Source organism: Carcharodon carcharias, chromosome 9, assembly GCF_017639515.1.
Source record: "Carcharodon carcharias isolate sCarCar2 chromosome 9, sCarCar2.pri, whole genome shotgun sequence".
Taxonomy (NCBI): Eukaryota; Metazoa; Chordata; class Chondrichthyes; order Lamniformes; family Lamnidae; genus Carcharodon; species Carcharodon carcharias.
Window position 1 is genome coordinate 128443752 of NC_054475.1, and position 13171 is coordinate 128456922.

General features: G+C 39.5%; 1 protein-coding gene across 1 annotated transcript in view; it reads left to right on the forward strand.

The window, feature by feature from the left end:
- Positions 1-1610: 1610 nt before the first annotated feature.
- Positions 1611-13171, forward strand: part of LOC121282473 (sodium- and chloride-dependent neutral and basic amino acid transporter B(0+)-like) — a 66250-nt gene continuing 54689 nt past the window's right edge. The window contains exons 1-3 of the mRNA XM_041196176.1: positions 1611-1752; positions 2883-3014; positions 12490-12657. Of these exons, the coding sequence (XP_041052110.1) occupies positions 1683-1752; positions 2883-3014; positions 12490-12657 (370 nt within the window). The 5' untranslated portion in view covers positions 1611-1682. The remainder of the gene's footprint in view (positions 1753-2882; positions 3015-12489; positions 12658-13171) is intronic.

Here is a 13171-nt window from a genome sequence, read left to right on the forward strand (position 1 = left end):
AGGAATATGGAATTGAGCTCACAATCAGATCAACCATGATCCCATGAAATGGTGGAGCAGGTTCAAAGGGCCGAGTGACATACTCCAGCTCCTTATTCGCTTGTTTGTGTGTGTTGTCTTATTTTCAAGCAAATGCATGCAGCATCCTGCCTTGTCCCAGTTCCTGATTGGTGCAGTTGTACTTGTTGCTGTTCCCTTTAAAAATGCAGATGTTGTTAAAACTGTCAATGGAGCAGAAATGTTACATAACACGATACAGTGTTTTGAAATTAAAGCAATCGGAACATTTAGTCTGGAAATTGAGTAAGCGAGAGCAGATATACTCTAGGACTTTGGACCTTGAGCAAACAAGAGTTAATCCATTTTTAAACAATATAAGAACTGGCTTCTGGTTGTGGAAGAGTCAGGTGAGAAGCTGAATCACTTGTAACCAGATTCCAGAAGTAGTACAAAGTTAGAAGACTTTTGGTCAAAAGTGTCTTCATTAAGGTTTACATCCAAACCCTGAGCAAGTGGAAGAATCATTCACCATTGTCCAAAAATGGACCTGGCAGACTTTAATTTTTCTGATTTCTCACAGGATGACTATCAAACAAACACTCCAGAAGACAAGGTGAGTAATTTAGCAAAATATGACAGTAAACTCATGCAAAACTCAGAAAGATACTGATGATTTGCAGATTTTGGTCGTTGTGACTTGCAGAGACTCCTTGTGGGGTTCAGGGTGTTTCCAAACTACCAACCAATAGCTGCTAGGTGGAAAAGTCAATGGTTGCTTGGAATTCATAGGGTATTTGATAGCAACCTGTCAGTGTTGCTGCCGATACTCCTCTGAATATGACCACAACTTGAGCGCTTGGGCACATGCCCAGATTAAACTGGAAACCCAGAAATTGCAGTCTGTTCTTCACTGATCCACTGCAGGATGTGTTGTGGACTCCTGCCCATCCATCGCCAGAAAGCAGTGAAATTAATTCATTTGACAAGAACTTTCCCATTTCTGCTCTCACACCACTGTTAGCGAGCCCATAAAAAAGATAAGCCTCTTTAAATGAGGTATAACCGAACTTCTAGCGATGATCTGAGTAATAATTACTATTCAACAACTGTTCTGGTCCTGACAACATAATCTTATATTTGTGAAATGTTAAATGACTTCATTATGATTAAGTACTCATTTGAAAAAACAGACTTGTTAAATAATTAAAAGAATGCTTGTTCATGATATTTCACTCCTACTTCAATCCCCTGTGCCTGACTCAATCTTTACTCCACTCTCTATAATTATTTTAATAAATAATTTGATAATTAGTGATTTTTATTTCCTGATTGGATGTCTATGAGAATTCTTTAATTTGGTTGGCTGAATGGACAGCTTGATGCCTCACAGTAGCTCAGTGATCAGATCCCCATTAAGCTGCACCACCATCAATCACACATTGAAAGAGGCAAAGCCCTCACCATTTAGATTGCTAGATCTCTCAACACAGTTCTCCTGTGGCTGCTGGCACAATATGCGTCATAATGAGTGAAAATAGTACTTTTTGCTTGATTTCTAGTCTTACTTCTGAGCCAGCCATTTTCTCTCTTTCCCCCAGGCTGTCACCAATGAACATGTGGATGAGAGTGATGAGAATGTGGAGCGAGGCAACTGGTCCTCAAAGATTGACTACTTGCTCTCAATGATTGGCTGTTCTGTGGGTCTGGGCAATGTTTGGAGATTCCCTTACCTGGCTTACAGAAATGGAGGATGTACAGTAGACAATTTAAAATACAGGAGCGAGAAAATAAAAATAAAGGGAATAACTAATTGATTTATAAGGAACATTAAATTTATTGCACTAGCCAAATAATATTGGATAAAACAATGCTGTTATAAAGAATGATGAATTCCATTTCACAGCTTTAAACTATTTAGAAGATTTTTTTTGGGAGGTTGATCCTGATGTGTCAGGGTCATAGTTTAACGTTATAAGTAAGAGTGAGGAGCATTAATGAGTTGGTATTTTAAAACAAATATGAATGAACCTTGGCAGGTGTGTAGAATTAATGATTTTTTAAAAATGGATATGTTTTAAGATATTATTGTTTATGTAGTGCAAAGGATTAATGTTAAATGTGCAAATAGACATTCTACGTCATCAATGATGTAAGATCCCATGAAAACAGTGCATGCTGAGAGAGGTCTGCGTGAAGCCTCATGTTAAGCCTTGTACTATACAGTGTAGGGTGTTCTGCAAAAGCTAATGTTTACCACAGCCTTCCCTCCAGCAGTCTGTAAAATTACTGACAAGGGCAACCTAAGCTAAGACATACAACAATGATGATGATTTTAAAATGCATGAACTGTTCACATCAAGAATGTTTACTGAACAATATCTGAAATGTTCAGTTAACTGTCTCCTCGATCAAGGTGTTCATTCAAGTTTGTAAATTGAGGTCAAACTGGCTCTTACCAGCTGCTCTTTACAACCACAGAAAACTGGATTGGTGAAAACAAACAACAAAACAACATACACAACTGCATAAAGAGAAAGATAATATTTTGATTGACTGGGGAGTGAATTTTAGAATGTGGCAATTTTCCTGATTTCATTGGTTTGCTGAATTTTTAGAATTGGCGTTGAAAGCTAAACGTCTAGACTAATAACAATTCATGTCATAAAATCTTACAGTAACCATGTCCAATGGAAGAGGAGAGAATGAAAATACATTGACTTTCTGTGTAGAGTTAAAATATTTCTGGATCAATAGGTTAAAAATTAGATAGAAAGACAGAGGCAGACAAACAAATTTTCATAATAATTTCAGTACAGCCTGAAAGCTTATTTTAGCCTTGCCCAGTTTTACGCTTTATTGAAGTTGTTTACTATATTTTCCAGGTGCGTTTCTTATTCCCTATGCATTCATGCTGGCACTCGTTGGGATACCACTGTTTTTCTTGGAATCTTCCTTTGGTCAGTTTGCCAGCCTTGGACCTGTTGCAATGTGGAAAGCTGTGCCAATATTACAAGGTTAGTATTTATTTGGCAAATGATTAATAGAGTGTACTCAATTTTGCAATATTAGTTATATTTTTCTTATCAGATGGAGGTTTAAGTCAGATTTGCTGAAGTACAGATTACAATTTGATCTTTCATACAGTTAATAAAGACAGCTGCAGACAGTGAGGAAGCAGACACAGCGAGTGAAACATTCTCTTTCCTTGTTCCAACTTTAACCAGGTATAAGACCTGCTTGAGGACTCTTTATCTGCCAAAGGGCTCTTTATCTGTCAGTCAAAGGCTCCTTAGGCAGCACCTTCCGTACCCATGACCATAACCATCTAGAAGGACAATGGCAGCAGATACATGAGAAGCCCACCACCTGAAAGTTCCCCTGTCAGTCACTCACCTTCTTGACTTGGAAATATATTGCCGTTCCTTCACTGTCGCTGGGTCAAAATCCTGGAATTCCCTCACTAACATCACTGGGGGTGTACCTACAGCATGTGGACTGCCGTTGTTCAAGAAGGCAGTTCATGGCCACCTTCTCAAGGGCATGAAGGAATGGGCAATAAATGCTGGCCCAGCCAACGAAGCCCACACCCCTTGAATAATTTTTTTTAAAAGATTAATGCTCGTTTCATTTTTCATTTTCCAGAAAGAAGTGTTTGTTATTTGACACCTTAAAAAAGTAAGGAATAACTTGTATTTTAATCATGATCACAGGAAGCCCTTACATGTTTTACAGCCAATGCTGTTGTTTGGAAGTGCAATCACTGTTGTAATTTGGGGAAACATGATGGAGACATTATACCCTGCAATATGTATATTAATATTCTGCTGCTAAGGTAGCAATGTATTTAACTTGACCTTTAAAGTTATGATGTTTAAATGCTGCACATAGTAAGCCCTGAGGTCATTTAGAGGGCAATTGTTTCTATGTGGGGTTGTTCTAACTGTAAATGCTTACTTTCTGTCCAGTCAGAAAAAAGCAAAAGGAAATAACAGACTGTCTTCCTCTTAGTTTTATAGATTAAATTTATTGATTTTTTTTGCATATGTAGCAACAGTGTGGCATCTCAAGCCCAATGGGCTCAAGATTCTTTCATTTATTTAGTTAAAAGCATGAGGATTTACAATGAATTGCTTGCCATTAAAGTGCAACTTATTTAATCTGTGAAGCAATTCTGGAGAATGTGTTCATACAAATTAAACAGAAACTTTAGAGAAAAGGCATTGTTGTAATATGCCTTTAAGGTATAGCAACATGGCATCACTAGAAGAGAAGTGTCATGGGATCCAGTTTTAGTTTTGCTTCTGCCTGCAAGCAGAACACAGAATGGCTTTCTACTTGTGTATAAATGTTCGCATGTGCCTTATCTCAATTAATGAACCCACAACATGTTTACCCAATCCCTTATGAGTGGTTGGTGCTTTTATATCATTATAAAAATACGACGTGGTGTTCGGCAATTGTTAAAGAGTGTGGCAGCAAGATTAAGTACAAGTGCAAAATAGTGAACAGGCTTAGATTGTGCTAGATTGAGATGACCCTTGATGTTTTGGTCAGACAGCAACAAAATCAAGGCATCAGAGGGTGTTGCGAACATAGTGTGTTGACTGCGTAGAAAAGCTTTGAAGAAACAGTGCCACAGTAGTGCTCAAGTGAAGAGCTGGTAAGCAGACACATCCCTCACGGTGAGTAGGACAGTACACTGGAGGACCAGCACTGGGTTAGCTCAATCCGGAAAGGTGAGTGACCAGGGTGTGGGCCTGATCAATAGCGAGTGAGAGAGAGTCAATTGAAAAGAAAACCAAAAATGCCATTAAAACCAAGCCAGAGAATGTTACAAATATAATGGGTGGAGCTTCGGAAAAGCATGTGAAAGTAACTACAGTGACACACATCGTAGGTATTATAGGAGAAGGGAGGTCAAAGGGATATTGTCAAAATGTCCAAAAAATTCCCCAGTTTCAATTGGGATGCAGCTGACCTACCATCTGAATACAAAATATTTAAGGTCTCTTGATTCATGTGTATCTGAACCAGACCAGAAAAGGCATAAAAATTCACCTAGCAATTGGAAATGAAGATCTACACAGGCTGAACATGTCAGGATAAACAGCAGAAGAGCTAAGTGTTCCCCAGAAGTTATGGACTACATTGGAAGGCCTGTTCAGGATCAGGTTAAACTTCCGTATTCATTGGCTAGAGTTCATGCCATTTTGAAACCAGCCTACAGAATCCATAAACCACTTTGTCAGCAATCGAGGAGAAAAAGTATGAACTGTGATTTTGCAAATGCAGATTAGCAGACAGAATTGTTGAATTGGTGATTGCATCCACTTCCAAGGATGCATTCCAGAAAGATCTGCTAGACAAGCCCAAAACATTTAGCATCGAAGAACTACTCAAGAATGGACATAAGTACAAAGTGAGCCTTACAGGTCAATGAAGCTTGCAGGTCCTAAGTATAACCCCAATTGTTGATGCACTCATTAGAACATCTAAACCTAGCAAGCCATGTGGGAGGTGTGGCCTTCTGCATGCACCAAGGAAATGCTCAGTTTTGCATCAGTTGTGCAGGCCGTTGGGAGAAAGGGCCACTGGCAACAGCAGTGCATTAGAGCAAAAGCCGATGCAGCTACAAAGAGCTGTGCATGCCTGTGAATTCTAAAAGACATGTATCCACAGACATGGAAGGCCATGGCAAAACCTACAACTGTGAAACCTTCGGCGTACAATGGTTCACCAATTCCATGTGCAGGTTCCATAGTCCTGGAGTGCAGATGCAATCAATCACCCTGGGTGTCACAGATGTTCTACATCATGGAGACTAAAGGCCCAGTGATTGTAGGTCTACCAGCATGCTATGACTTCATAATCCATGGAATCATTCAGACCTCACATGGAAGATCAACTTTAGAAGTTACACTTATCACCTCAGTTCATGACCTGACATTGAAATATCCGGAATGCTTCAACAAAATTGGCAGTTTCAAGGGAGCTTCAAGATTACACTTGCAGGAGAATATAACTCCATCCGTTGAGCCACCATATAAGTGCAACATTCACTTACAAGACAAATAGAAGGTCAAGCTAAACAAAATGGAGAAAGGCGGAATCATTGGAAGAGTACAAGAGCACACAGATAAAGGCAAAATACCGCGGATGCTGGAAATCTAAAACAAAAACAAAAATTGCTGAAGAAACTCAACAGGTCTGACAGCATCTGTGGAGAGAAAGACAGAGTTAACGTTTCGAGTCCGTATGACTCTTATTCAGAGTGCACAAGAGCACACAGACTGGTGCAGCTCAATTATGTTTGTCATAAAGGAGGATGGGTCATTGAGATTATGCCTCAATCCACAATGTTTAAACACAGCTTTGAAATGTTGTCCTGACAGAATACTCACATTAGAAAAGTTAAATTCAAGATTTGCAGGTGCAAATTTTTTCTCAAAGCTTAATGACAAGCATGGCTACTGGTCAGTATATCTTGCAGAGAAGTCTCAAGCACTCACTCCAGCTCGTACCCCATTCAGATGATAATTTTTTCAATGGATTTCCTTTTGGGTGATCTGTTCACCAGGATCTCTTTCAAACTCACATGGACCGTATTACGTGCATTGTGCCAGGATGCATCTGCTTCACAGATCACATTGCCATTGCAGCAAGAACAAAGCAAGAACATGACCAAATTTGCACTCTTTGATGCAAGTGGCAAGTATTGAAGGATTGGCATTCAACAGTCTGAAATGTGACATCAGTGTGCAGCAAATCAATTTGTTAGGTTCTATTTATTCCAGTGCTGGTGTGCATCCCAATCCAAGTCAGATAAAGGATATTAAAGCCTTTCCAACTCCTCAAGATCAGAATGATCTTTGAAGGTGTCTAGGTCTCTTTACTGTCTTGTCTTCATGCATTCCCAATTTTGTTCAAAATCTTCATTGCTAAGGAAATTGTTGAGAAAGGATGTGCCTTTCCTATGGCACAAAAACCCCCAAGACCCTTCAAAGCACTGAAAAAGTAATTATCAGAAGCGTCGACATTTCAATTTTATGATCCTAGGAGGACAGCTACCCTGGAGATAGATGCCTCACAGAAAATACTGCAAAATGGTAAACAGATTGTACTTGCTTCAAAATCTCTGCCCATAATGCAATTCAACTACTCCAACATTGAGTTGGAAACATTAGCTTTAGTGTTTTGAATCATGCATTTTCATAGCTATCTATTTGACAAAAGATTTGTGGTCGAGACTGACCACAAGCCACTGGAGCTGATTTAGTGAAAACCATTGACCAGTGCAGAGCCAAGATTGCAATGTTTGTTGATAAAGATTCAAGGTTAAAATTGTGAGATCAAGTATAAGCCAGGTAACTTGATGTCACATTGGATACACTTAGCAGACTGCATAACCTAGTGAAAACAGAAGATATATCCTTATCATCGTTGACTACTTTACCAAATACCCCATCATTCAACAATTGTACAATACATCAATCACAACTGATGCACAAAATCTAATTGCTATTTTCAGTTTATTTAGTGTGCCTAGAGAGATCATTATTGACAGGGGTCTGCAATTTATTGATGATCCATTTCAGGATATTTGTGAGAATTGGAATGTTGATCATACTGCTTCTTCTCCTCATTACCCTAGATCAAATGGTCCAGCTGAACAAATGATTAGCACGGTGAAATCAATAATTCTCAGATGTAGACAGACCAAGCAAGATCTGCTCATTGCAATGTTAAGTAGAAACCAACCAAGGTGACAAGAATTTGTTTGGAACCAAGGTCCTATGAAGTCATCATAAGATGACTTCTGTCCCTTTGTTTATGACATCTTTGGCAATCTCTCCTTTGCCTCCACCTATCACTGGCCCTCTATCCAGCTCCACCTGTCCCACACCCCCTTATACAGCTTATATTTCACCACATTTCTTATTCCTCTTTAGTTCTGATGAAGAGTCATACGGACTCGAAATGTTAACTCTGTCTTCCTTTAAACAGAAGATGTCAGACCTGCTGAGTTTTTCCAGCAATTTTTGTTTTTGTTCCTATGAAGTTATTCCACCCAAAAGCACAACAGTGAGGTGTAACTGAGGACAAATCAGATCCATTCCAGCTCCTCAACCACAGTGCATTCTTTTGCATCTAGGACAAGATCCCAAAGGCAACCAGAAACAATATCCAAGAATGACAATCCCACAGGTCACTTTGAACAATTAAAGAAACCTCCAGACAAGGTTACTGCTACATGATCTGGGTGTACCAGTAGATTACTGTTATGCTTTAGAGAGTCATAGATTCATCAGTTCTGTATACTTAAGTAATGGCAACTAAACATGAACATGGATTGAAAATAATTCTACTTCTTTGCAAGTGGCGAATATATCTTTAAAAAGAAAGAGGATGCTGTAATGTACCTTTAAGGGACAGCAACATGCCATCTGTAGAATTGAAGTGTGTAATTCGATCCAGTTTTAGTTTTACTTCTGCCTGTGAGCAGAACAAAATCCAGATCTGATGTTTTCAGCTTTCCACTTTTGTATGACTATTCTCATATACCGAGTCTCAATAAATGAAGCCACAACTTGTTTACCCAATCCCTTATGAGTGATTGGTATTTTTATATCATTATAACAAAACAGCAAGCATTTCATTTCCTTACGGTCCAGTTGGTGTGTGTTAACATGCAGCTCATCATGGAGGTGTGCACCAGGTTTCCCTGGTAACTGTTATGATGCCTTTAACCTGCAGTAATTCTCAAGTCACCCTTTCTTTCCTTTGAACATAGTGACTGCTGTAGATTATTCAGCCTCTGTTTGACTATTTAATTAGATTATGGCTGATCTGAGCATCAACACTTTTTTGCTTCATAACATTTGTTACCCATAACTAATAAAAGTCTACCAATTTTAGTCTTGATTATTAATACCCACAGCCTTTTTGGGGGAAAATTCAAGACTTCCAGTACACCTTATGATCATAATTGCACCCTCATTTCATTCAGACTTGGCAAAGCTTTAATTTTAAGATTGTGCCCTTCTGTTATGAATTCCAGTAAGCAGAGGAAAGTAGATTCCGAAAAAGATACTTTTAAAAAATTTGTTCGATGTGTGTCCTTGGCTGGGTGCATTTATTGCACATCCCTAAGTGCCCTGAGAAGGTGGTGCTGAGCTGTATTCTTGAACTGCTGCAGTCCATGTGGTACACCCACAGTGTTGTTAGGGCGGGAGTTCCAGGATTTTGAACCAGCAATGGTGAAGAAACGGAGTTATACTTCCATGTCAAGTTGGTGAGTGGCTTGGAGGGGAACTTCCAAGTGGTGTTCCCATTTCTCTGCTGCCCTTGTCCTTCTAGATGGTAGTGTTGTGGGTTTGGAAGGTGCTATCTAAGGAGCCTTTGTGAGTTCATGCAGTGCATCTTGTAGATGGTACACACTATTGCCACTGTACGGTGATGGAGGAAGGAGTGAATGTTTGTGGATGGGGTACCAATCAAGGGCTTCTTTGTCCTGAATGGCGTCAAGCTTCTTGAGTGTTGTGGGAGCTGCACTCATCCAGGCAAGTGGGGAGTATTCCATCACACTCCTGACTTGTGCCTTGCAGATGGTGGACAGGCTTTGACGAGTCAGGAGGTGAGTTACTTGCCACAAGACTCCTAGCCTCTGACCAGCCCTTGTAGCCACAGTATTTATATGGCTTCATATTGAACTTGAAACATTCACCCTGTTCTTTCCCCACTGTTTCAGCCAGACATGGTGAGTGTTTCCAACACTTTCTGCTTTTATTTCAGATGTCCAGCATCTGCAGTATTTTGCTTCCATTTGAGAGGAAACAGGTACAGCAAAAATTAGAATATGAGAGAAAGCTGGCTAGCAATATAAAAACAGATAGTAGGAATTTCTATAGATAGTTAAAAAAGAAAAGAGTTAATAAAGTGAGCACTGGTCCAATAGAAAGTGTGTCTGGGGAATTAATAATGGAAAAATGGAGATAGGAAATGAATTAAACAGACATTTTGTATTAGTCTTCACTATAAAGGATACAAGTAATTTCCCAGAAATAGCTGCAAATCAGGAAATGGAAGGAAGGGAGGAAGTCGAGAAAATTACAATCACCAAGGAAGTGGCACTGAGAAAATTATTGGAGCTGTGGGCTGGCAAATCCTTGGGTCCTGATGGACTTCATCCAAGGGTCTTAAAAGAAGTGGCTAGTGAGATAGTTGTTGCATTGGTTTTAATTTTCCTAAATTACCTAGATTCGGGCAAGATTCCATTAGATTGGAAAATAATGAATTTAATTTCTTTATTCAAAAAGGGAGGAAGACAGAAAGCAGGAAACTACAGACCTGTTATACCATGAGGCCATAAGACGTAGGAGCAGAAGTAGGCCATTCGGCCTATTGAGTCTGCTCCGCCATTCAATGAGATCATGGCTGATCTGATAATCTTCAATTCCACTTTCCTGCCTTTTCCTCACATCCTTTGAGTACTGATTAAAATTTTGTTTATCAGTTAGCTTAACATCTGTCCTAGGGAAAATATTAGAAGTTATTATTAAAGACGTTATAGCATGGCACTTAGATAAATTCAAGGTGATCAGGTAGAGTACCGTGGTTTTATGAAAGGGAAATCATGTTTAACCAACTTATTGGAGTTCTTTGAAGAAGTAACATGTGCTGTGGATTAAGGGGAATCGGTGGATGTGCTGTACTTTCCAGATTTCCAGAAGGCATTTGATAAGATGCCACATCAAAGGCTATTACAAAAAAAAAAGCTCATGGCGTAGAGTGTAACATATTGTCATGGATAGAAGATTGGTTTGCTAACAGGAGACAGAGAGTAGGTATAAATGGGTAATTTTCTGGTTGGAAAGATGTAACGAGTGGTGTGCCACAGGGATCAGTGCTGGAACGTCAACTGTTTACAATTTATATAAATGACCTGGATGAAGGGGCAAATGGAATGGTAGCTAAATTTGCTGATGATGCAAAGATAGGTAGGAAAATAAGTTATGAAGAGGACTAATGAGGTGACAAAGGGTTATATATAAGTTAAGTGAATGGGCAAAGGTCTGGCAAATGGAATATATATGGGAATATGTGTAATTGTTCATTTTGGCATGAAGAATAAAAAAGTATATTATCTAAACTGCTAGAGATTGCAGAGCTCTAGAAGGATCTGCATGTCCTTGTGCATGAATCACAAAAGGTTAGTATGCAGGTACAGTAGGTATTTAGGAAATCTAATAGAATATTATCATTTATAGTGAGGGAAATTGAATACAAAATTAGAGAGGTTATGCTTTAGTTATACAAGGCATTGGTGAGACCATGCCTGGAGCACTGTGTACAGTATTGCTCTCTTTATTTAAAGAAGGATGTAAATGCATTAGATGCAGTTCAGAGAAGGTTTACTAGACTAATACCTGGAATAGGCGGGTTGTCTTATGGGAGGAAAGATTGGACGGGGTAGGCTTGTACCTGCTGGAGTTTAGAACAGTAAGAGGCAACTTGATTGAAGCATATAAACTCTTGAGGGGTCTTGACAGGGTGGATGTGGAAAGGATGTTCCCTCTTGTGAGAGAATCTAGGACTCGGGGGGTCACTGTTTAAGAAAAATGGGTCGCCCAATTAAGACAAAGCTCAGAGGAATTTTTTTCTCTCAGAGGGTCATGGGTCTTTGGTACTCTCTTCCTTAAAAGGTGGTGGAAGCAGAATCTTTCAATATTTTTAAATCAGAGCTAAATAGATTCATGATAAACAAAGGGGTGAAAGGTTATCGGGGTAGGCGGGAATGTGGGGTTGAGGTTACAATCAGGTCAGCCATGCTCTTATTGAATGGTGGAGCAGGCTATAAGGGCTGAGTGACCTATCCTGTTCCTAATTTGTATGTTCATATGTTTGGTTCTCTGCATCTATATTAATGGATTCACTTACATTTTAAAACATTTCTATTAGATCACTCATCATAATTCTAAATGTAGGCGAATACAAGCCACCATTATATAATCAGTCCTCTTAATTTAACCTGTTGGATTTTGGCATTATTCAAGTCAATAAATGCTGTACCATCCCTCAGGCTAGTATATCCTTCTGAGCTACCATGCCCAATCTGTATGTAGCTGGCCAGATGGGGTCTGCCTGAGGCTCTGTACAACTGAAATGCAATTTCCTCCTATACTGCAGCCCCTTGAATGAAAAGCCAACATTCCATTTGTCATTTTTGTTAGATATAGTGATTTGTGTGTGTGAGAACACCCAACCCCTTTGCTCCATCATAGTTCCTGATCTCTTGGACCCTGATCCGGAGTGAGTCAAGGCAATGACATTTCCTGCAGGTATGGTCAGCCAGGACAGTCTCACTGGTCCCCATGGTGACCGATTGCAGCAAAACACAATTGGTTTGTCTGACCAGCAGAATCCATGTCAAAGAATTGATTTCAAATCAATAGTTCCCAATCTAATCTCCTGTTCCTTGTTTATTTTCAGGTGTGGGGATCAATATGGTCCTTGTGACCTCAATTTCCAACATTTCCTACATCTGCATCCTCGCCTACAGCCTGTACTACTTGTTCGCTTCCCTCCAATCGCCCCTGCCGTGGGCAGACTGCTTCAGTTGGTGGGGTGCAGATGAAACATGCAGCAGGACTCCTAAAGGTACGATCTTCGCTTCTATTGGGTAAAATATAGAAACTGACTGTTCATTTTTCATTCTGTCAGTCTAAATGAGAGAGAAGAATGGGCAATAGTTTCAGTGACCATCTTCATTGTGATCAGACAGCAGAAATACTGTGATAGGAATCAGCAGCAGGAACCATGTCATTGAACCACTGAGATTGCTGAACACTTAGTAATAAATAAAAAATGAAAGGTGGTAATGTATTAACGAAAATAGTTAATCTCTCGTTATGCTCCTCATGAGCTAAGTACAAGAACAAGACTCGTTTTCCACTTTGTCTCTCAGCTTGTCATGAATTCTATAACTGTTTCTTATGCTTCATTTGTCCATTATTTGTCTCTCTCTCTGTATTTGTTTCTCACATCGATTCTCTTGCCTGCGTTTCTCTGCGCAGGAATCTTTTTCTCCCTTTTCTTCATCATGTGAGTTTTTTCCCAAATATTCCCCGTCCTCTGTACATTTCTCAATCTGTTGGCCTCTCACAAACTCTAT